The sequence below is a fragment of the Pelophylax lessonae genome (genome assembly GCF_965119305.1).
Source record: "Pelophylax lessonae genome assembly, chromosome: 8".
Lineage (NCBI taxonomy): Eukaryota > Metazoa > Chordata > Amphibia > Anura > Ranidae > Pelophylax > Pelophylax lessonae.
The window spans coordinates 139,114,949-139,140,723 of NC_138775.1; the positions used below are offsets into that span (position 1 = coordinate 139,114,949).

At 44.1% G+C, this 25,775-nt stretch overlaps 1 protein-coding gene across 1 annotated transcript in view; it reads right to left on the bottom strand.

Annotated features, from left to right (window-relative positions):
* The window catches only part of SHISA8 (shisa family member 8), a 171,150-nt gene that overhangs the window by 67,175 nt on the left and 78,200 nt on the right, over positions 1–25,775 (bottom strand). The window contains exon 2 of the mRNA XM_082265112.1: positions 20,361–20,482. Coding sequence (XP_082121238.1) covers positions 20,361–20,482 — 122 coding nt within the window. The remainder of the gene's footprint in view (positions 1–20,360; positions 20,483–25,775) is intronic.

The window sequence follows — 25,775 nt, forward strand, 5'->3', positions numbered from 1 at the left end:
TACTAAGCTCTGGAGCAAGTGCACTTACCGTGCACAGTATATTTGCCTTTGGTAAATCAACCCCACAGAGTTTATGGTCAGGATTAGGTAATGCAGAGTTCAGGATTAAGTAATGCACAAAGTGAAGGGTTCAGAATGTAGTAATGCACACAGTTCAGGGATCAGATTTAAGCAACACACAGAGCTCAGGGTCAGGATTAAGTAATGCACAAAGTTAAGGGTTCAGAATGTAGTAATGCACACAGTTCAGGGATCAGATTTAAGTAACACACAGAGCTCAGGGGTCAGGATTAAGTAATGCAGAGTTCAGGGGTAAGAATTAAGTAATGCACAAAGTTCAAGAGTCAGGATTAACTAACAAACAGAGTTCAGGGATTAGGATTAGGTAGCACACAGAATTCCTGGGTCAGGATTGGGTAATGTACAGAGTTCAGGGGTAAGTATTAGGTAATGTTCAAAGTCCAGTGATCTGGATTAAGTAATACACAAAATTTAGGAGTCAAGATTAAGTAACACACAAAGTTCAGGGATCAGGATTAGGTAGCACACAGAGTTCATGAGTCAGGATTAGGTAATGCACAGAGTTCAGGGGTAAGGATTAAGTAATGCACAGAAGTCAAGGGTCAGGATTTATTAACACACAGAGTTCAAGGGTCAGAATTTATTAACACACAGAGTTCAAGGGTCAGGATTAGGTTATTCACAAAGGTTTGGGGTCAGGACTAAGTAACACACACAGAGTTCGCGGGTCATGAATAAATAATGCACAAAGTGCAGTGTTCAGGATTAAGTAAAATATAGAGTTTAGAGGTCAGGATTGAGTAATGCACACAGTCCTGGGGTTAGAATTTAGTAAAGCACAGAGTTCAGGGGTCATGATTAAGTAACACTCAAAGCTCAGGGTTTAGGATTTAGTAATGCATGGAGTTCAGGGGTCATGATTATGTAACCCACAAAGTTTAGGGGTCAGGATTATGTAATGCAGAGTTCAGGAGTCAGGATAAAGTAATGCACAAAGTGCAGGGGTTAGGATTAAGTAAAGAAATATATTCAGGAGTCATGATTACCTAATTTACAAAGTCCAAGGGTCAGGATTAAGTAACACACAGAGTTCATGGGTCAAGGCACAGAGTTCAAGGGTCAGGATTAGGTAACAAACAGAGCTCAGGGTCAGGATTTGGTAATGCACAACATTCAGGGGTCAGAATTAAGTAATAGACAGAGTTCGGAGGTAAGGATTAAGTAATGCACAAAGTTAAGGGTTCAGAATGTAGTAATGCACACAGTTCAGGGATCAGATTTAAGTAACACACAGAGCTCAGGGGTCAGGATTAAGTAATGCAGAGTTCAGGGGTAAGAATTAAGTAATGCACAAAGTTCAAGAGTCAGGATTAACTAAAAAACAGAGTTCAGGGATTAGGATTAGGTAGCACACAGAATTCCTGGGTCAGGATTGGGTAATGTACAGAGTTCAGGGGTAAGTATTAGGTAATGTTCAAAGTCCAGTGATCTGGATTAAGTAATACACAAAATTTAGGAGTCAGGATTAAGTAACACACAGAGTTCAGGGATCAGGATTAGGTAGCACACAGAGTTCATGAGTCAGGATTAGGTAATGCACAGAGTTCAGGGGTAAGGATTAAGTAATGCACAGAAGTCAAGGGTCAGGATTTAATAACACACAGAGTTCAAGGGTCAGAATTTATTAACACACAAGGTAACAAACAGAGCTCAGGGTCAGGATTTGGTAATGCACAACATTCAGGGGTCAGGATTAAGTAATAGACAGAGTTCGGGGGTAAGGATTGAGTAATGCACGGAGTTCAGGGATCAGGATTAGGTAATGCAGGGATTTCAGGGGTCAGGTTGAAGTAATGCACAAAGTTCAGGGGTCAGAATTGGGTAACATGCAGAGATCAGGGTCACAAATAGATAGCACACATAGTTCAAGGGTCAGTATTAAGTAATGCACAGTGTTCAGGGGTCAGGATTAGGTAATGCAAAAAGCTCCGTAATCAGTATTAACCAATTCACCCCTGGAATGTTTTAACCCCTTAATGACCAGGCCATTTTTTGTGATATGGCACTGTGTTAATTTAACTGCACAACCATGCAACGCTGCACCCAAAAAAAATTGATGTCCTTTTTTCCCCCACATATAGAGCTTTCCTTTGGTGGTATTTGATGACCTTGATATTTGATAAAAACCTGCAGTTTTTATTTTGTGCCCTAAAAAACAAAAAAACAAAAAAAATGTGACAATTAAAAAAAAATATATATATATTTTTTACTTTCTGCTATAAAACACATCCATTAAAAAATTTCTTCATCAATTTAGGCCAATATGTATTCTGCTACAGTATCTCACAAAAGTGAATACACCCCTCACATTTTTGTAAATATTTTATTACATTACAGCACTGCCTTAACCCTCTTGGGCATGGAGTTTACCAGAGCTTCACAGGTTGTAACTGGAGTCCTCTTCCACTTCTCAATGCCGACATGGCGGAGCTGGTTGATGTTAGAGACATTGCGCTACTCCACCTTTCATTTTAGGATGCCCCACAGATGATCAATAGGGTTTAGGTGTGGAGACATGCTTGAGCAGTCCATCACCTTTACCCTCAGCTTCTTTAGCAAGGCAGTGGTCCTCTTGGAGGTGTGTTTGGGGTCGTTATCGTGTTGGGAATACTGCCCTGCTGCCCAACCTCCGAAGGGATGGGGATTATGCTCTGCTTCAGTATGTCACAGTACATGTTGGCATTCATGGTTCCCTCAATGAACTGTAGCGGTCCACTGCCTGCAGCACTCGTGCAGCCCCAGACCATGACACTCCCACCACCATGCTTGACTGTAGGCAAGACACACTTGTCTTTGTACTCCTCACTTGGTTGCCACCACTTACACATGGCACCATCTGAACCAAATAAGTTTATCTTGGTCTCATCAGACCACAGGACATGGTTCCAGTAATCCATGTCCTTAGTGTGCTTGTTTTCAGCAAACAGTTTGCAGGCTTTCTTGTGCATCATCTTTAGAAGATGCTTCCTTCTGGGATGACAGCCATGCAGACCAATTTGATGCAGTGTGCGGCATATGGTCTGAGCACTGACAGGCTGACCACCTACCCCTTCAACCTCTGCAGCAATGCTGGCAGCACTCACACGTCTAATTTCCAAAGACATCCTCTAGATATGACGCAGAGCACGTGTATTCAACTCCTTTGATCGACCATGAGGAGGCCTGTTCTGAGTGGAACCTGTCCTGTTAAACTGCTGTATGGTATTGGCCACCATGCTGCAGCTAAGTTTCAGGGTCTTAGCAACCCTCTTATAGCCTAGGCCATCTTCATGTAGAGCAACAATCCTTTTTTTAGATCCTCAGCGAGTTCTTTGTCATGAGGTGCCATGTTGAACTTCCAGTGACCAGTATGAGAGAGTGAGAGCGATAACAACAAATTTAATACACCTGCTCCCCATTCATACCTGAGATCTTGTAATACTAATGAGTCACATGACACCGGAGAGGGAAAATGGCTAATTGGGCCCAATTTGGACATTTTCGCTTAGGGGTGTTGCCAGTGGTTTAGACATTAATGGCTGTGTGTTGAGTTATTTTGAGGGAACAGCAAATTCACATTGTTATACAAGCTGTACACTCACTACTTTACATTGTAGCAAAGTGTAATTTCTTCAGTGTTGTCACATGAAAAGATAGAATAAAATAATTACAAAAATGTGAGGGGTGTACTCACTTTTGTGAGATACTGTACATATTTCTGGTAAAAAATCCCAATAAGCATATATTGATTGGTTTGTGTAAAAGTTATCGCATCTACAAACTATGGAATATTTTTATGGGGTTTTTATTTATTTATTTATTTTATTAGTAATGCTGGCGATCAGCGATTTTTTTAGTGGGATTGCGGTGGACAAATCGGACACCTAACTGACACTTTTGGGGGACCAGTGACATTATTACAGTGCTCAGTGCTAAAAAAAATGCACTGTTTCACATGTTGTGTGAGAATTTATATAGTTAATTTTCATAAGTCATTGCTATTTACCACTTACAAGCCGCCCACCGTGTATTTACATTGGTCCTTTAACGTTAAATACCCTGGCATTTTTTTTAAACAACGGGTGGTCCGCTTTAACATAAGGATGGTCCCAGCAGCGGATACACCATGGGATCACCTTTATGGTGCCCCCCCCCCCGCTTCCCGGTCGTTTACCCGGCTTACTGGAGCCGTCAGCAGCGGGGAAAACGATCCGGTCCGCTGTCCTCTTAGGCTGGAAGTCGAGTGAGGGCAAGATGGCCCTCACTCGACTATGGCCTTGGGGAACTGGAGCGACGTCAAACGTCACTTCCTAGCAATGGCCTTAAAGTGCCCATTTATTTCATGATGAAAAAAAATGACTTTTATTTTTTATTTTTTTATTTTTTTTAGTGTAGATGTGAGATCTGAGGTCTTTTTGACCCCAGATCTCACATTAAAGAGGTCCTGTCATGCTTATTTCTATTACAAGGGCTGTTTACATTCCTTGTAATAGGAATCAAAGGGATCAAACGTTTTTTTAAAAAAGGACAGTGTAAAAATAAAAAAGAAAAGATAAAATAAATAGGAAAAAAAAAGTTAAAGCACCCCGATCCCGTTAGCTCGAAGCGAGCGCATACACAAGTCGCGCCCACATATGTAAACGGGGTTCAAACGTGGTTCAAACCACACATGTGAGGTATCGCCACGATTGTTAGAGCAAGAACAATAATTTGGGCCCTAGATCTCCTCTGTAACACTAAACTGGTAACCTGTAGAAATTGTTAAAATGTCGCCTATGGGGATTTTAAGTACCAATGTTTGTCGCCGTTCCACGAGCGTGCGCATTTTTGAAGCATGACATGTTGGGTATCTATTTACCTGGCATAACATTATCTTTTACATTATAGAAAAATTTATTTTTTCCAAACAAAATTGCATTTGTAAGACCGCTGCGCAAATATGGTGTGATAAAAAATATTGCAACGATCTTCATTATATTCTCTAGGGTCTCTGATAAAAAAAAAATATATATACAGTAAAACCTTGGATTGCGAGCATAATTCGTTCCGGAAGAATGCTTGTAATCCAAAGCACTCTTATATCAAAGCGAATTTCCCCATAAGAAATAATGGAAACTCAGATAATTCGTTCCACAACCATTTATTCATAAATCCTTCAATTTATAGTCCATATAAAAAGATTATAGCATTGCGATAGGTTGTGTAACCATAAAATGTCCATCCTTAAATGACGCCTCCACAAGGGGATTGGAAGCAAAATCCAGCAGGAGCTATAGGGTAGCAATATGGTTCCATTTAATGAAGGTACAACATTTAGCAACTCACATGGTTGATGAATAACAGGCACATCTAAGTATGCAGGCATCCGGGGTAAAGCTGTCCACATAGACTAGACCATCTTCTGCACCGCCGGCTGCTAGTCTGTAATCCTGACCGGGAAGACCACTCTGCAGTAAAGCGATCTGAAAGCGAGGGGCAGCATGGAAAGGATGACGTAGATGGCAGTGCGGAGGATGGTCTATGTGGACAGCTTTACCACTGATGACTGCATCCTTAGATGTGCCTGTTCCAATCATCAACCATGTGAATTGCTAAATGTTGTACCTTCATTAAATTTAACCATATTGCTACACTTAGAGGCGCCTCTCTTCTCTTTTATACTCAGCTGTGACATGACGCTACTTGTATATCAAGACATCGCTTGTATATCAAGTCAAAATGTATTTGAAAATTTTGCTTGTCTTGCAAAGCGCTCTTAAACCAAGTTACTCTCAAACCAAGGTTTTACTGTATATATATATATATATATATATACATAATGTTTGGGGGTTCCAAGTAATTTTCTAGGAAAAAAAAATGGATTTTAACTTGTAAACAACACGTGTCAGAAAAAGGCCCAGTCCAGAAGTGGTTAACTTCTATATAATTAGTTATTATACCGCCATCTTGTGGTTAGATTGGTTTTAGCACCCTCCCTTTATATATTCGTTCTGCCCCTCCCATCTTGTGATGTATTTCCTGTTCCTGCTTCTCTGTCTTGATGGAATAAGAGATGACCACTACTGTATAGGCCTTATGCAAGCTGCTCACATCCGGGAACACATTACAATGTTTTGACCTGCAAAATATCATCTACCACATCTTGTTGTCTGCTATACCTACTGCTTGCAATAAAACCTATGTGGATGGAAAAAAGACATGTTTTGGTGAGTTCAGATATCTGATAAAAACTGTCTGCGATGATTATATCCGCTTATACAGGCCAGACATAGGTCTCTGCAAGGGATTAGTCACTATTACAACAGGTGGAGTCAGAATAGTTACTGTACTAATGACACTGGCAGGGAAGTGGTTAACATTAGGGGCGATCAACGGGTTAAATGTGTCCCTAGGGGGTGCTCTGACTGAGGCAAAACAGAGATTAATGTTCCTGCTTAGCAGGAACACAAGATTTTTATCTTCTCCCCTGTGTGAAAGGTGATCTGCCTTGTTCACATAGGTAGCCCGACTTTCTACCTCTCTTAGGAACTATCGTGGGTGGCTGGCGGACATAGAGTCGTCCAGACCTGCTGATTGGCTCCCCCTTTGTCCAATCAGCACGCGATTGAGCTTCTGGCGGTGTGCCTGCACCACCTAGTGGCTATTGCACTAAATGAGGAACAGGTACGGGATTTCGGGCAATAGAGCCACTTTGCCGCAGTAAATGTACGTTAGGCAGTCGACAAGTGGTTAAGTAATGCACAAAGTCCAGGGGTCAGGAATAAGTAATGCTCAAAGTTGTGCAGCTTTGGTCCCAGCTTCCTCTCACGGTTTTAGGTAGGATTAATATTTTTAAAATGATATTCCTTCCCCGCTTTCTGTACGTGTTGAGTCACTCCCCGGTTTATGTCACCAAACGTCGCTTTCAGGTCATTGATTCGCTCCTCACTTCGTTTATCTGGGGGGGTCGGTCGGCACGTGTAGCCAGAGACGCTCTGCAGTTACCAGTGCTGGCGGGAGGATTGGCGGCGCCCAACCTTTATTACTTGGCCTCCCAGTTGGCACACGCACATTGGTGGTTCCACCCCGAGGACAATCATGCTGAGGCGGCTATTTTTACATCCTATGAATCTTTACAAAATTTATTGCACCGTAGATCCACTATGGGCAGACCGAACACTGCACTTATCTCTGTCACTCTACGAATTTTTGCAGCTACCACATTGGGCGACTCCGGGGTTGTGTTCCCCTAATGCCCCCCTTTGGCATAATCCTCGGTTTCGGGAGTTTTTCGGTCGGGACGACGGTATTTTTTGGGCCCGCCTTGGGGTGAAGTCTGTTGCCCACCTGTATGTCCGGGGAACCTTCCGGTCCTTTGCGGACATGCAGTCCACTTTTGCCGTGCCGTCTACGGCTCATTTTCGATACCTCCAACTGAGACATGCGGCGGCAGCACAGTTTGGCCTCCGGGATGTCTCGCTGGAGCCATCCCCCTTGGAATATCTCCTTTCTGACTCTTCGCATGAGAGGTTGGTCTCTACATACTACTGTAGGCTTTTGCATTCTAAGTCTAAGCGCTTGGCGGTGGTTGAGTCCCAGTGGCGTGAGAACGTCCCGGACTTAACGGAGGAGGTGTGGCATGACGTCCTTCCTGAACAAATCCCGGTTGTAATTTCCTCCAGGGATAGAGTCATACAGATAAAATTCCTGTATAGAGCTTACTACACTCCCCAGTTCCTTCATAAAATCGGTAAATTATCCTCCCCCCCTCTGCTCTAAGTGTTCTGATGATGAGGGATCCTTTTTTCATATGTTTTGGGATTGCCCACCTATCGGCACCTTTTGGTCGGGGGTGACGGCCTTTATAAATAATATCTCTCAGTTAGCCAATGTTTGTAACCCCCTTCGTTGTCTACTAGGGTATGTGGATGATGAGGATGCCCCTGCTCGCACAAAACTATTTCTGCGTTTGCTCTTCTTCTATGCTAGGAAAGCTATTGCTCTCCATTGGAAATCTTCCACACCCCCTGTCGTTCCATTTTGGATCTCTATTGTTAATCAGGCTCTGCCTTTGTATAAACTGACGTATGAGGCCAGAGGCTGTCCGAAAAAATTCCGGAAGATCTGGTCTTTCTGGGTAGACTCTGACCTTACTGCCTCCTCGGTGTCTGACACTACCTATGCGATGTCTAAAGTGCCTTCTTTTGCTCCGAATGTATTGCTATATATTGCATGTGATATTGTGTTCCCCCCCTAGGGGTTCTTTGCTGTGCTCCTTTTAACATGACTACTGTATATTCTCTGTACTGTTTTATTTTGCCATCTGATTTGAGAGGATGCTTTGTATGTTATGCGTATCCTCTCTTTTATGCTGTACTGCCCTTTTTCTTTTGGTGTACTGTGTTTTGTTTGTTCAATAAAAAACCTTTAAAAAAAAATGCTCAAAGTTGAGAAGTCAGGATTAGGTAACACAAAATTTAAGGTTCAGGATTAAGTAGCACACAGAGTTCAAGGTACAGGATTAGGTAATGCAGAGAGGTCAGGGTTAAGTATTATACAGAGTTCAGGCTCAGGATTAAGTAATGTACAGAGTACAGGGTCTAGCTTATGTAATGCACATAGTTCAGGGGTTGAGATTTATTAACACACAGAGTTCAGTGGTCAGGATTTAGTAATGCTCAGGGGTCAGGGCTAAGTAATGCATATAATTCAGTGTACAGAGTTCAAGGGTGAGAATTAGGTAGAGTTTATGGGTCAGGATTAAGTATTGCAGAGATTTCAGAGGTCAGGATGAAGTAATTCACAAAGTTCAGGGGTCAAAATTAGATAACAGAGAAATCAGGGTCAGGATTAGCCACTTCTGAACCGGAAGGTTTTACCCCCTTAATGACCAGGCCATTTTTTGCTATACTGCACTGCGTTACTTTAACTGACAATTGTGTGGTCATGAGATGCTGTACCCAAAAAAAAAAAAATATTTTTCCCTACAAAAAAAGGTTTCTTTTTAGGGATGCACCGAAATGGAAATTCTGGGCCGAAACCGAAACCAAAAATGCAGGATGCCCTTGGCCGAAAACCGAAAATGACTTTTCCCCCCCAAAAAAATTAAAATGGATAGAACAGGGGCATACACCAAAAACAGGCAGTGACGTACACCTGTCGCTGCCACCCTGTCACAGTATATGTACTGTGATGGGTTGGCAAGAGGTTAATTTAATTACCAATGGTATTTGTATTATGCAGCATGAGGGGGTTAATGTATTGCCACTGCTGGTCACTCATCTATTAGTGACCGACCAGTGGCAGTTAATTAACCCCTTTGTGCTGCATTAGTGCAACCAGTATCAGTGCAACCAGTGTTAATTAACACTGATACTGGTTGCACTAATGCAGCACAAAGGGGTTAATTAACTGCCACTGGTCGGTCTCTAATGCATCAGTGACCTGCAGTGACAATACATTAACCCCTCATGCTTCATAATACAAATACCATTGGTAAGCTGCCTCAGCTCTCCCCCATCCCCCCCCCCCCCACTGCCTCAGCGTCAGCCTCGGCAGTACACCCTCCCCCCCTCTGGCTCAGCGTCCCTCCTCGGGTGTCCTCCATTCAAAAGAAGCGCCTCTGGCCGGCGGCCCGCCTCCCGGTGATGTCACTACTACGATCTCCCCCCGCCCTCCCGCCCGGTGTCAGGTCAGTTCTCATTCACACACAGTCCCGCTGAGCTGACAGGGAAGGATCACATAAGTTCTATCTATTAGTGGCCGCTCGCCCCGCCCTCCCGCCTGGTATGTCCCTTCATTTATGCACACATCTAGTAGTAGGGACGTCATTGAGAGGCGGGCGGCCGGCCAGAGGCGGGCGGCCGGCCAGAGGCGGGACTTTTAAAACCTGCCCTGCGCTGCGCCCTCCTCCTTCCTCACAGCGGCCATATTAATTTCGGCAATGTTAACCCATTATATGCCGAAATGGGATAGGCTATTTTCGGCCGATAATTTCGGTGGCCGAAATTTCGGTGCATCCCTATTTCTTTTGGTAGTATTTGATCACCTCTGTGGTTTTTGCGCTATAAGAAAAAAGAGAGCTACAATTTTGAAAAAAAAAACTAAATTTTTTTACTTTCTGCTATAAAACACAGCTAATATATATATATATTTTTTTTTTTAATCTATTTTTTTTCCATCAGTTTAGGCCAATATGTTTTCTGATACATATTTTTGGTAACAATACAATATTTTTATGGATTTTTTTTTTTTTACTAGTAATGGAGATATTTTAAGAGGTACTGCGACATTGCGGACAAATTAGACATCTAACTGACACTTTTTGGGGACCAGTGACACTAATACAGTGATCAGTGCTAAAAAAAATGCACTGTCACTGCACTAATGACACTAGCAGGGAAGGGGTTAAAGGGATCAAAGGGTTAAGTGTGTTCCTAGGGTGTGCTTACTAACTGTGGGGGGTTGCACTGATTGGGGGAAGACCGGGATATGGGTTCCTGCTTAGCAGGAACACAAGATCTCCATCTTGTCCCCTTACCGAATGGCGACCCACCTTGTTTACCTAAGGCAGATTGCCCTTCTGCCTCTCCCAGGATTCATTAATGCATACAGTTCAGGGGTCAGGAATAATTAATGCATAAAGTTCAGGGGTCAGGATTCATTAATGCATACAGTTCAGGGGTCAGTATTCATTAATGCATACAGTTCAGGGGTCAGGATTAAGTAATGCATACAGTTCAGGGGTCTGGATTAAAGAGGAAGTAAACCCAGTGTGTTTTTTTTGTTTTTTTTCCCCCCTGCATCGCATACTAGCACATTACGTGACACTTACCGCCAAACTAAGCCCTCATTGTTCCTGCTGGAGGCCGCATCTATTTTCAGCCATCTTCCTTTCTGGTCTGCGGACTTAGTCTATGCTACTGGTGGGGAGCTGCGTTAACGTCACTCCCACGCATGCGCGTGGGGGGCGCCGGTCATGGCACAGAGCTGTGAAGAAACGGCACGGGTGGCCGTTTATTCAGAGCGCATGCGCCGATGACGTCATCAGCTGCATGCAATATAAATATCTCCTAAACGGTGCAAGTTTAGGAGATATTTACAGTAGTGATCGACCGATACCGGTTTTTCGTTGCCGATACCGATATTTTGGCCAATGCATATCGGTATCGGCCGATATTGACCGATATTTTCGTACATTTAAAAAAATATATATTTTTTATTTTTAGCACTTGACAGGAACTTTTGTGGAGGGATCTGGGGGTCTAAAAGACCCCAAACCCTTCATTTGCACTTAAAAGCATTCAAGCATTTGGCTGTTTTGAATGCTGTCATTTTTTTTAAATCTGGCGCCGAGTACCCCTTCCAGGTTTTACATGGAGACCTGATCAGACCGGTATGCGGCTTTGATCGGGTCTTCGGCGGCCGTGCAGGCTGGTTGCCCGAGTCGGATGGGAGACCCGGGCGAGCCCCGGAAGGTAGCAGGGGACGTCCCCTCCCGCTCCTTGTAATGACAGCCGAGCGGCTTCTCAGCCGCATCGGTTGTCATTACAAGACAGCCGACCGTCGGATATGGATGTCGGTACCGGGGTGATGCCTCTAGCTGCAGGCATCACTCCGGAACAAGCACTTTCCGAAATATCGGCAATATTGGTAACCTCAGGGGGCGATTCCGATTCCGGCTTTGCCAATAATCGGTCGATCCTTAATTTACAGTACCTATATGCTGTGGTGTATTTAGGTTTTGTGCTGCCCTAGGCCGGACTAAACTCGTGCACCCCCTAATTTACCTACGACCCACCCCTTCCTGTCAAGGCCACGCCTCTTCCTGTTTCAGACCTGCCCTATCATCTGTAAACCACACCCCTTCCTCTCTGTACATTAAAAGTGGGTACAAAGTGCCTACTTGTATATTTCGTTGTTTTGTATGGGTACGTTGGCTCGTGGGAGCGCTCCTGGGGGCCCCCACTAGGCAGCGGGGATGCCAATCCACGGGGCCAGCGGCCTCAATTGCCGCCGGGCACCTGCGATCGCTCCCCGCTGAGAGAGAACCACGGCCTGCTGTTGTAAATACAGCTGACCGTTGTTCTCCCTGAAATGATCACAGAACGCCTGTGATCCTTCTATATAGGAACACAGGTCTCTATGGTCATTTCACAAGCCCCTCCCCCATACAGTTAGAAAACACAACCTAGGCTCACACTTAACCCTTTGATCACCCCCGGGTTAACCCCCTTCCCTTCCAGTGTCATTATTACAGTAACAGGGCATATTTGTAGCACTGATTACTGTAGTAATGTCACTGGTCCCCCCCAAAGTGTCAAAAATGTCAGTTAGGGGTCCGATCTGTCTGCCGCAATGTCGCAGTCCCGCTAAAAATCGCAGATTGACGCTATTACTAGTAAAAAAATAACTAAATAAATAAAAAATGACATAAATCTTTCACCTAGTTTGTAGACAATAACTTTTGCACAAACCAATCAATATACACTTATTGGGATTTTTTTTACTAAAAATATGTAGCAGAATACAAATTGGCCTAAAAGGATGACAAAATTTGATTTTTAAATTTTTATGGGGGAATGTTATATAGCAGAATGTGAAAAACAATATATTTTTTTCCCGAATTGTTGCTCTTTTTTTGTTTATAACGCAATAAATAAAAATCGCACAGGTGATCAAATACCACCAAAAGAAAGTTCTATTTGTGGGAAAGAAAGGACATTCATTTTTTAGGGTACAGTTTTGCACGACCGTGCAATTGTCCTTTAAAGTAATGCAGTCCTGAATCGCAAAAAATGGCCTGGTCATTAAGGGGAAAAATCTTCCAGGGCTGCGGGCATAGTGCAGGGGCTGCAGACATGGTACAGGAGAAGCAGGGTTTGCTGGCATGGTGCAGGGACTGCGGACATGGTACAGGAGATGCAGTAGTTGCTGGCATGGTGCAGAGGCTGCGGACATGGTACAGGAGATGCAGGGGTTGCTGGCATGGTGCAGGGGCTGCGGACATGGTACAGGAGATGCAGGGGTTGCTGGCATGGTTCAGGGGCTGCGGACATGGTACAGGAGATGCAGTAGTTGCAGGCATAGTGCAGGGGCTGCAGACATGGAGATGTGGTGCTGCGAGCATGGTACAGGCATGGTACAGGAGATGCAGGGCTGTGGGCAGCATGGTACAGGAGATGCAGGGCTGTGGGCACTGGGCACTGGCAGCATGGTACATGAGATGCAGGGCTGCGGGCACTGGCTGCATGGTACAGGAGATGCAGGGCTGTGGGCACTGGCAGCATGGTATATGAGATGCAGGGCTGTGGGCACTGGGCACTGGCAGCATGGTACATGAGATGCAGGGCTGTGGGCACTGGCAGCATGGTACAGGAGATGCAGGGCTGTGGGCACTGGCAGCATGGTACAGGAGATGCAGGGCTGTGGGCACTGGCAGCATGGTACAGGAGATGCAGGGCTGTGGGCACTGGCAGCATGGTACATGAGATGCAGGGCTGTGGGCACTGGGCACTGGCAGCATGGTATATGAGATGCAGGGCTGTGGGCACTGGCAGCATGGTACAGGAGATGCAGGGCTGTGGGCCCTGACAGCATGGTACAGGAGATGCAGCAGGGCTGTGGGCACTGGGAACTGGCAGCATGGTACAGGAGATGCAGCAGGGCTGTGGGCAGTGGGCACTGGCAGCATGGTACAGGAGATGCAGCAGGGCTGTGGGCACTGGCAGCATGGTACAGGAGATGCAGCAGGGCTGTGGGCACTGTGACTGAGCAGCATAATACAAAAGATGCAGGGCTGTGGGCAGCATAGTACAGCTGATGCAGGTGCTGCAGGCATGGTACAGGAGAATCTCCTGTACCATGCCCGTAGCACCGGCATCTGCTGCGGAGTAGTCCAAGTCTCACTTACCTTGAGGCGCCTTCCAATAGCCAAACATGTTCGAGTTTTCCCGAGCGGCGGCAGCACATGCGCAGCGCGCATGTCGGGCCGGCTGCGGCCATTTCTTTTTCTTTCAGGTTTCAGCGCCGGAATCAGGGTTTTTTTTATGCAGGGGGGGTGGCTTTTTTGCCGCCCCCCCCACAAAGTGTCGGCCTAGGCCTAAATACAGCAGTGCCTATAGATAAGCTTTTAATAAGCCTTAAGTAAAACATACTGTTCAGGGGTCAGGATTAAAGGGCCATACACACTATCAGATTATCTGAAGACTTTTTCCTTCAGATTTACCTTTTCTATGTAGTGCAAGGGCCTGCCAGATTGCATACAAATTGAAAGTGTTTAGGTTTGACCTCATATTATATGGTTTTGGTAAGTCTGCAGACAAAAGTCTGCAGATAATCTGCACGTGTGTATGGGGCACAAGTAATGCACAAAATTGAGAAATCAGATTTAGGTAACACACAAACTTCAAGATTCAGGATTAGATAACATATAGTGTTCAAGAGTCAGAATTATGAAATTCACGGAGTTCAGAGTCAGGATTAGGTAGTGCACAGTGATCACGGGTCAGGATTAGGTAATAAACAGAGTTCAAGGGCCAGGATTAGGTAGCACACAGTTCAGCAGTCAGGATTAAGTAAGGGCTCTTTCACACGGTCCGCCTCCGTCGTCAGACTCCGTGCTGCTCAGCGGGGGATCGATCTGCCGATCCCCACTGAGCAGGCAGGTGACAGCTCCTTCTCCGCTCTGTGTGCGGAGAGGGAGGTGTCAGAGCTTCGCTGCTCTCTATGGGGGAATCAGATGAGAGCGGACCGCCTGTCCACTCTCATCCGATCTCATCCAATCAGATCCCCTGGACGGATGGAAAATAGGGTTTCCATCCGTCCGGATTTCACGGACAGGATTGGATGCTGATGGCATTTGGTGTCAGCGGACATGTCTCCCCTGACATCCACTGCCCCATAGGGATGCATTGGGGATCCGATCAGGTCTGCCTAAAAAACTGACAGGCAGGTCTGATCTGATCGTTCGTGTGAAAAGGGCCTTAAGTACATAGTCCAGGTGTCAGGATTAAAACACTGTCTGCATTTGGGGCAGTGCACCTGCACCTGCATGGTTGTCAAATTAGGATCAGTAGCTGTATCCGTGTAGCTGCTGCACCCCAACTGGCATTAATGGGACTGTCTGCATAGGGTGCATCCCCATGGGATAAATACAGTCCTCACATGGGTGTACACTGTATTATGCCTCTGTGAACAAGGTCCTACATTTATGGAATAAAATCATTATTACTGGTTCATTTTTGAAAGATTACACTTTATCGACTGATAGCTATTGGTTTTAGTCCAGTGCCAAAATGATGGAAGACTGTATGAAATTGAAATAATGTACATGTTTATTTACTGATCTTATTATCTAAAGTCACAGTTCAGATTGTGATCAGATTGCATCCCCTTATTTCCTCCAATCCTACATCTATGAGCAGCAATATAGATAGATAAAACGAAGGATAGTAAAACTGCGCTAAACCATAAAGAAAAAGCTGCTAGCACAAAAACAAACTGACAATAAATTGGTCCAATGTAAAAATAATGACAAAAACGTGCAGCGCTAGTAAAAAATTGCATATAAATAAACATATACAATTAAAAATGTCCAAATAAAGTCCATAGTGATGTGTCCATATGAAAGAATCCCAGTGTCAGAAATAGAGGACCTAGAGTACTATACAGTACCTAGATCTTCAAAGCTGTAAGTGATCTAAAATAGGTAATCGAGTCTATATGATGACTTTGGGTGTCCCAGTGTGTTGTAGTAGCTGGTATATTGCCTCTCATTCGGTTATGATGATCATAAACCAAAAAGGAGCAAAATATAGTGCAATGCTGCTACAGTTTATTAATCAAAATAAAGCAATTACACTTACAGACATCCCAAGATAAAGTGCATCAAAGGTACATCAAAGGTACATGGGTAGGTTGTCCGTGGCGTGACCTTAACATGTTTCAGCACATCTGCCTTTATCAAAAGGTGTAGCCAACCAGAGGACTCGTATATGATGTATATTTATAGAGTAAGTAATTAACCAATGTGCCTCACTTGTTTATGGCATCCTGTTTCTCATTTAGACACATTATATGTGCTTCCCAAACCTCTCTTTCATGACTATAGGTATTAAATAGACTTCAAGATGATGCCGGTGTTCCGTGAGAATAACCTATGCCATGAGAAATGCCTACCCACGTCACTTCCTGTGAGGAACAGCTGAGCAGCGTAGCAGTGCGCATGCTCACAGCCCCGGATATGTAATGGAACAGCAGAGGAGCTTACTAGTGCGCATGCACGGAGGGTATGAAATGATCACGGCAGTGTGTGTAACGCAGCGGTTACATTAGAACAGTTCGGCTGCAATATGAGCCATCTCCGCTCCTGTCCCTGTCACTTCCCTGATCTTGGCTAGTAAATATAAAAGCGTCTCTCGGCTCCGTGATTTATCTTTTCAGACACCCGCCTCCGCTTTTATATTTACTAGCCCAGATCAGGGAAGTAACAGGGACAGGAGCGGAGATGACTCATATTGCAGCCGAGCTGTTTTAATGTAACCGCCGCGTTACACACACTGCCGTGATAATTTCATACCCTCTGTGCATGCGCACTAGTCAGCTCCTCAGCTGTTCAATGACGTAGTGGTGACGTAGGTGCACCGGAAGTGACGAGGGTAGGCATTTCTCACGGGTAGGTTTTTTTCACGGAACACCGGCGTGTGTACCACGCCTCGCTTACGTTTTCCGCATATGACGCAACTTCACTTCCGGTCTACACCGGAAGTGACGATACCGCGCATCATAACGAACTTAGTAATACCAGGAAGAGAGTGTAGCACTCTATAAGAAGCCAAAACGGACATTACTAAAGAGGGAAATGTATTAAATAATAAAGCAGAAGCAAAGGCATATAATTAATGTGGAGAAAAACGCTATAATAGATATGGGAGGCTAAATAATTAATATTAAAAAGAGTCCATATTGCAAATGAATCAATGGGACCTTAATTAAAATAATTAAAATAAATTTAAATTACATTACATTAGGTATACCTATTAAAACCTAAGATTAAAAAGGATATTATATCACAATTCACAATGTAATCTAAAATATAATTTTATTATTAAAATAATTAATTAAAAAAAAAAAAGTCTAGTTGGCTCATCCATAATATTAGGGGCCAATTTTCCTCTAAGTGAGGGGGCACCTCTAAAAGTAACAATCGGTCTGTCTGGTAAAACTGTATTAAGGACTCGATAGTTTTTGAGCACGTCCCAATGTTTGTAAAATATTTTTTTTCTAGATTTATGTTGAATAGAAAACTCAGTAAAGACAGACCATTTCATAAAATCTGAATTAACTTTCTTTGTGTTTGAACTACTTAACAATTGAGCTCTGTCGATCTGGGATACCTCTGCAATTGTAGAGTCAAGGGAATTTGCTTCATAGCCTTTCGCTATAAATCTACTTCTCAGGATATCCGTTTGCTAGAAGAACTCCTGTTCCCTGGTACAATTTATTTTTAGCCTGATAAATTGGCTTTTTGGCACCCCATTTAGCCATGCTCTATGATGGCAACTATCTCTGGGTAGATAGGCGTTGCGATCAGTGTCTTTAAAGAAGGTATCTGTGACAATTTGATTGTCAATAAGAGAAATATTCAAGTCTAAAAAATGGATTTGACTATTGCTAGACTCATAAGATAGGTGAATACCTCTGTCATTTTGATTTAAATATGACATGAAGGAGTCTAGAGATGGCCTCTCGCCCTTCCATAGGAGAAAGATATCGTCTATATAACGCACCCACAGAACCAATTCTGGCCTGTTGAGAGGATAGACAACATCCTCCTCCCATTTGGCCATAAAGAGGTTGGCCAAACTGGGGGCAAATTTTGCCCCCATGGCCACTCCTCTTTGTTGTAGATAGTACTGATTATAAAACCAGAAGTAGCTGTGTCTGGTAGCAAAAGTTAATAGCTCCAGAATAAACTCTCTCTTGTAATATTAATTACATCTTTAGTGTCCTTGATGTAAGAAGGAACTTTACAAACTAAAGGTTGCAAATAGTGGTCGATATATTTTCCAACGCATGAGGTGATGGAATTGATGCCATTCACAATCGAGCGTCCGGGCGGGTGGATTGGATCTTTATGTACTTTGGGTAGATAGTACATTACTGGTATACGTGGGGCTACAGGAATTAGAAATGACTTTTCTTTTTTATCAAGGATCTGATTCCTATACACTTTGTTAACCACCTTTATCAGTTCACCTTTAAATACTGAGGTGGAGTTATTGGGTAATTTAGTGTAGGTATCATGATCGCTCAAAATTGTATTCATTTCAATGTGGTAGTCCTGTTTATCAAGCACTACAATTCCCCCACCTTTATCGGCAGGGCAAATTACTAATTTTTTTTTTTTCACATAGATTTCAAGGATTTCTTTTTTTCTTAATTAATTATTTTAATAATAAAATTATATTTTAGATTACATTGTGAATTGTGATATGATATCCTTTTTAATCTTAGGTTTTAATAGGTGTACCTAATGTAATGTAATTTAAATTAATTTATTTTAATAATTTTAATTAAGGTCCCATTGATTCATTTGCAATATGGACTCTTTTTAATATTAATTATTTAGCCTCCCATATCTATTATAGTGTTTTTCTCCACATCAATTATATGCCTTCGCTTCTGCTTTATTATTTAATACATTTCCCTCTTTAGTAATGTCTGTTTTGGCTTCTTATAGAGCGCTACACTCTCTTCCTGGTATTACTAAGTTCCTTATGACGCGCAGTATAGACCGGAAGTGACGTTGCGTCATATGCGGAAAACGAAAGCGAGGCGTGGTACACACGCCAGCGCCATCTTGAAGCCTATTTAATACCTATAGACATGAAAGAGTGGTTTGGGAAGCACATATAATGTGTCTAAATGAGAAACAGGATGCCCTAAACAGGTGGGGCACATTGGTTAATTACTTACTCTATAAATATACATCATATACGAGTCCTCAGGTTGGCTACACCTTTTGATAAAGGCAGATGTGCTGAAACATGTTAAGGTCACGCCACGGACAACCTACCCATGTACCTTTGATGCACTTTATCTTGGGATGTCTGTAAGTGGTGTAATTGCTTTATTTTGATTAATAAACTGTAGCAGTATTACACTATATTTTGCTCCTTTTTGGTTTATGATCATCATACCCGAATGAGAGGCAATATACCAGCTACTACAACACACTGGGACACCCGAAGTCATCGTATGGACTCGATTACCTATTTTAGATCACTTACAGCTTTGAAGATCTAGGTACTGTATAGTACTCTAGGTCCTCTATTTCTGACACTGGGATTCTTTGATATGGACACATCACTATGGACTTTATTTGGACACTTTTAATTGTATATGTTTATTTATATGCTGTTTTTTACTATCGCTGCACGTTTTTGTCAATATATATAGATAGATAATATGTAGCATTAAAAGAATAAAAGGTATTGCTACTCTTGCTTTTATTTTGTAAACATTTGAATATAAGAGATTTAGACCCCGTTCAGACAGGGGCGACACGACTTGATGGGGCGTCGGTGTGACTTGCACGGACTTCATATCATTGAAGTCAATGCAAGTCGCCTCCAGGTCGCCCCAAAGTAGTACAGGACCCTTTTTCTAAGTCGGAGCGACTTGTGTCGCTCCTATTAGAACGGGTCCTGTGCTAATCAATGGCGAGCGACCCACCGCGACTTGTCAGGCGACCAAGTCGCGATAGTTTGAATGGGGTCTTAGGCTCCATTCACACTGATACGACTTGTTAGGCGACTTGTCAGCCTGACAAGTCGCGGTCCTCAGGCTCCCACTGTGTAGTACAGGAGCCGTTCTAATAGGAGCGACACAAGTCGCTCCGACTTAGAAAAAGGTTCCTGTACTACTCTAGGGCGACCTGGAGGCGACTTGCATAGACATTCATTTTATGAAGTCCGTGCAAGTCGCGCCGAAGTCGCGCTGCACGCGACTTCACAGGTCACCCCCGAAGTCGTGCCGCTTCAGTGTGAATGGAGTCTTACAATTGGCAGAATTAGCCACTTACATTATAAAGTAACATATTATAAATAACACTATAAAAACATGTAGCTTAGTTACAATACAATTTCAAACAGATTTGCCAAAATACTATATAAAAGAAACTATTATTTAATCATGAAACTTAAAGATTGAGCAGGAGAAAATTAAATTGCAAAGTAAATACCCTAGTACATTTATACAGACAAAAAGTTGAGTACACACAGGCAGCGCAAAAGTAAAGAGGCTTTCTGTTATCTCACCTATACTGTTCCGCGGTGATATTCTTGGTATAACTTCTGTGATTTGGACCTGTATACTGCCTCGATGCCCATCACTTAGGAAGTCAATTTGAGCTGGTTGCTTTAAGAGATCAGTCAGGGTTCTGGAAAAAAAGTACACAAATACAGTAACACTCATTAAGCTTTTTTTTTATTATTTTTTTTTTTAGCCTTTGCATATCAGAACAGTATTGATCTTCAGTAATAATATTACTACCCTTGCATTTTATATTTACATCTAACACTTTTCAACTAAGGTACACTGTAATATGGGAACACAATCTAAATGTTTCACCAGTGGAGGGAACAGGGAAAATAATTTTCTATATTAACCACTTTACCACCGGAGGATTTTCCTGCTTAACGTCCAGGCCACTTTTTGCAACTTGGCACTGTGCGACTTTAACTGACAATTGCGCGGTCATGCAATGCTGTACCCAAACGAAATTTATGTCCTTTTTTCCCACAAACAGAGCTTTCTTTTGGTGGTATTTGATCACCTCTGCGCTTTTCATTTTTTGCGATATTAATAAAAAAAAGTGCGACAATTTTGAAAAAAATAACAATATTTTTCTACTTTGACAGTTAAAAAATATCCAATATATTCAATTTGTGTCATATATTTAGGTCAAAATGTATTTAGCTACATGTCTTTGACAAAAAAATTCTCAATGAGCGTATTTTTAACCGCTTTAAGACCAGAAGATTTTACTCCATTCCTGACCAGGCCATATTTTGCGATTCGGCACTGCGTTATTTTAACGGACAATTGCGCGGTTGTGCAACGCTGTACCTAAATTAAATTTATGTCCTTTTTTTTACCCACAAATAGAGCTTTGTTTTGGTGGTATTTGATTACCTGTGCAATTTTTACTTTTTGCGCTATAAACAAAAAAAGAGCGACAATTTTGAAAAAATAACAATATTTTTCAAATTTTTTATATGAAATTTCCCCAAAAAAATGGAAAAATCAAAATTTTTTAACATTTTAGGCCAATTTGTTTTCTGCTACATATGTTTGGTAAAAAAAAATAGCAATAAGTGTATTTTGATTGGTTTGCGCAAAAGTTATCGCAGCTACTAACTACGGGAAAGATTTATGTAATTTTTATTGTTTTTTTTTTTCTAGTAATGGCGGTGATCTGCGACATTGCGGCGGACAGATAGGACCCCCAACTGACATTTTTGACACTTTTGGGGGGACCAGTGACATTTCTACAGTAATCAGTGCTATAACTATGCACTGTTACTGTAATAATGACACTGGCAGGGAAGGCCACCTCCTTCGTCAACCTCCTTCGTTGACCTCCTTCGTCAGGCCTGCTCTCTCCACAGTCTCTGCTGTCTCCTGCCGGCTTCCATGGAGGAACCGGCAGTGTCTTGTGACGCTGCATCCAGCTTGCGGCTGTGCTCCGCGGATGTCCCCAGGAGGAGGAAACACAGCGAGATCCCCTTCCCTCGTGATCTCCGGACCATCCACTCCCCATCCTCCATCCCTGGATCTGTGAACACACCTGTGGCTGGGTGCTTGCGTCCCAACCACCCCTCGGCACCTATCGTTGGGGATCCATGCTTTTCACCTGAATGCTGATGTTGATTCTCTTAAATGTAAGTGCATTACAATAAATTTGTTTTTAATTAGAACACTACTCTGACCTGGCGCCCTTGTTTTGTTTATTCTGCTGGCAGGTACTGCTGGTGCCTACTGTTGGTGGGTACTGCTGACTGGTACTGTTGGTGGGTACTGCTGGCTGGTACTGCTAATGGCTACTGCTGGGTACTGCTGGCTGGTACTGCTGGTGGGTACTGCGGGCGGGCACTGCTGGCGGGTACTACTGGCGGGCACTGCTGGTGGGTACTGCTGGCTGGTACTGCTTGTGGGTACTGCTGGTAGGTATTACTGGCTGGTATTGCTGGCGGGTACTGTTGGCTGGTACTGCTGGTGGGTACTGTTGGTGGGTACTGCTGGCTCGTACTCCTGGTTTGTATTGCTGGCTTGTATTGAATTGTATGTTCCTGACCATCAGTGTGACAGAACCTGCACTAGAGGAAGCATGCGTCTGCAGTGGAGCAGAGCTGCTGCTTCCTGCATCGCTCCTGTGCCCTGTCACAGGCGGAGTACATTTGGTATCACTCCACCTATGACAGGAGGCGGCGCTATACAGGAAGCATTGGCTATGCTTCCTCTAGTGCCGGCTCAGTTCCTTCACACTGATGCTCTGGAATCTGGGCTTACTGACTTGCCATCCCAGAGCAGAAGGTGGCACCGGGATTCTGTTGGGGGGGGGGGGCACCAGGACATGGCTGCTAACGGGAATGGCGTTTCTGCTTTGGAAAAAGTACAGAAACACTGTTCCCATGCATTCCTGCAGGACTCAAACCCTGGCCCCATAGCAAGCCACTTGTTATCGGGGTAGACATGCAAGCTTGTTCCCAAGTCAGGCTGTATATGTCCAAAGACACACGTGACTAGGCCCCGCCCTTGTGCTCTCTGCTCACTTGATTGGATACAGTGGAATCCAATCACTGGAATGGCTCCCACTGTTCTCAACAAATCCTCTGAGACCAAGAAGAGAGAGAGAGAGACCTGCAGCTAGGCACAGCACTGGATCGATACAGGACTCAGGTAGGTGTTAGGGAGGAGGAGGAGGGGGGGGCAACACAGTGGAAGGTTTTCTGCCTTAACACACGGAATGCATTAAGTTACCCTTTAGATTTAAGGTTAACTACTTTAAGGTTCTTTAGTAGGCAAAGGTCTAGCTCTATAGACTTTAAGGACTCATTCACACCTGCGAGCATGCATTATACTCCAGTATAACGCATGCCTACTGAGGTGCATTGTGTAGAGCAGTGCAATGTATTGTACACTTTGTACATTTTTCTTTTTTTATCTTCATGAAAAATGTCACAAAAAATGCCCTTTTTTCAACTCTATGCCCCGTTCTTTATTGTGACACGCAGTTTTGTGGGTTACACTGCATAAAAATGTAGAAATGCGCAGCAGTGTGTTGTAGTGATGTGCATTACAATGCCTAAGAATGTAAACATGCTGCATTATTTTTTTTTCAAATATGAAATTTTTATTGAAACGAACAAAGAGGAGTAACAACAGGATACATATAAAACAACCACAGTAGACAATCCTCCAGCAAGGTAAGGCAAAATGTCAAGAAGGCAATACCATCAGAAAAGCAAAGGCACAACTGAGTCATCCGTTAAGTAAAGAGAAAACATCCAAAATTGGCCCCACCGAGGTGGGAAAAAAGCTTAAGACCCTAAATCAGACAATATAGTCAAGGATATTACATTCAAGAGTAAACAAGGTTGTATACAAGTGGTATAGCATGGGGAGGAGAACCTCCACATTCAGTGCATATAGAGTGCTACTTGGTATTAGAGGAGACATAACAAGAGGCAGAGAAGCAGGATAGTACCATAGCGAGAAGAAAGGGAAAAGAGAAAAGGGAAGGAGGGGGGGGCAAGAAAAAAAAAATGGGAAAGAAGGGAAGACAAGTGGGAAGGAAGTGATGGGGAAGGGGCAGGAGAAGGTGGATGCTGCGCCGGGACAGGCCCCCCATCCAAGGGAGGTAACTCAGCGGAGCTAAGGGCACATCAGAGCTTTTCCCCTATCGGAGACTAGAAACACATTTTAGTATCCCCATATCTTTTCGTATCTGTCCCGTTTGAGGAGCGCTGTGAGGATCAAGTCCTCCATCTTGTTGATATCCTCCAATCTGCGCATGCAATCACTGATGGAGGGTGGCCGAGCAGTCTTCCAATAGAGTGGGATGCAAGACCTCGCCGCGGACAACACGTGTGGTACAATAGATTTCTTATATTTCCGCATCGGAATACTCGACAATTGCAGGATATAGAAGGCCGGGGTATCAGGTATGGTATGATCCGTGAGGTCCCGTAGGAGGGAACCCACCGCCAACCAGAAGTCCCGAAGTTTAGGGCAGGACCAAAAAATGTGGAGGAGATTGCCACGTTCCTCTTGACACCGCCAGCACAAGTCAGATGTCCCTGGGAAGATCCTACTCAGAAGAGACGGTACCCTATACCACCGCGTCAGCACTTTGTAATTAGATTCCTGTAACTTTGTACAGGTCGGAGTTTTCAGTGCAATAGTATAGAGATTAGATCGTTGGGTTGGCGAGAGCGTCAATTGAAGATCTCGTTCCCACTTGGAGATAAACGCAGGGGTAAAGTCCTCCGCAGGAGTCACCAGCAAAGTATAGGTCTGTGAGAGAGTGTGGGGAAGGGTCCCGTCTCCAGAGCATAACACTTTGCATGGTGTAAGCTCTCTGTGGAAAAGGTCAGGCATAGGTAAGGAGTGTAGGAAGTGGTGAAGCTGAGCCGCCTGCCAGAAATGTATGGCATAAGGACCAGAGGGATCCGTCAAGTCCGCAATTGAAGGCCAACCGTCCGTGCGCAGGAAGTGTGTGACCGCGCCCCGGTTCAGGGCCAGCAGGGTCTGAAATGGCCGGTCTGAGATACCGGGTCTAAAAGCCGGGTTACCTAGCACCGGAAACAAAGGGGAGGTAGGGGTGGATATGACCGGATTCGAGAGGAGGGAGGCTGTCACAGCCAGAGTGACACCGATGGTCGGATGAGATTTAAGCGACGATGGGCAAGAATCCCGACACCACGGTGCGCCACCTAGTGGGATCGGTGATTGGGCCTGTTCCAACCGGACCCATAATTTATTTTCCCCATGGCGACGCCAGTCCAACAGACGGCTGAGATGGACCGCCTGGTAGTACTTAGCCACATTGGGGAGAGCTATTCCTCCGTATTGCTTGGGAAGGGATAAAAGGGAGCAAGCTATACGCGGCGAACCAGAGCGCCAGATGTAACGCACAAACAAGGAGTGGAGCTGCCGAAAGAAAGGTGGTGGCAGCTTGATCGGTAGGGCCTGAAGAAGGTACAAAACCTTGGGAAGGAGTGACATTTTAACGAGATTACACCACCCGAACCAAGAGTGAATGCCCCTGGACCATGCTGCGAGAAGCTGGCGGGTGGTAGTCAGGAGCGGAGAGAAATTGAGGCTGTATAATTTGGAGAGGTCTGGAGCTACGTCAACGCCGTTGAAGTCCAGCCGAATGGCAGGGACGATGTCACTTGAGCCAGAAGGGCCGGTGGCATTGCCACTCCCATCGCCTCCGATTTACCATAATTGATCTTCAAGTTAGAGCAGGAGCCGTACAGGTCTAGCTCTCTAAGAAGATTGGGGGCGGAGATCACCGGATTGGAGATGGAAAATAACATATCGTCCGCATAGGCCGAAACCTTGCACTCCATATCTCCCAACCGCAGCCCCGTGATATCGGGGTTGGCCCTGACTTTGCATAGAAAGGGTTCCAGGGAGAGCGCGTAGAGTAACGGGGAGAGCGG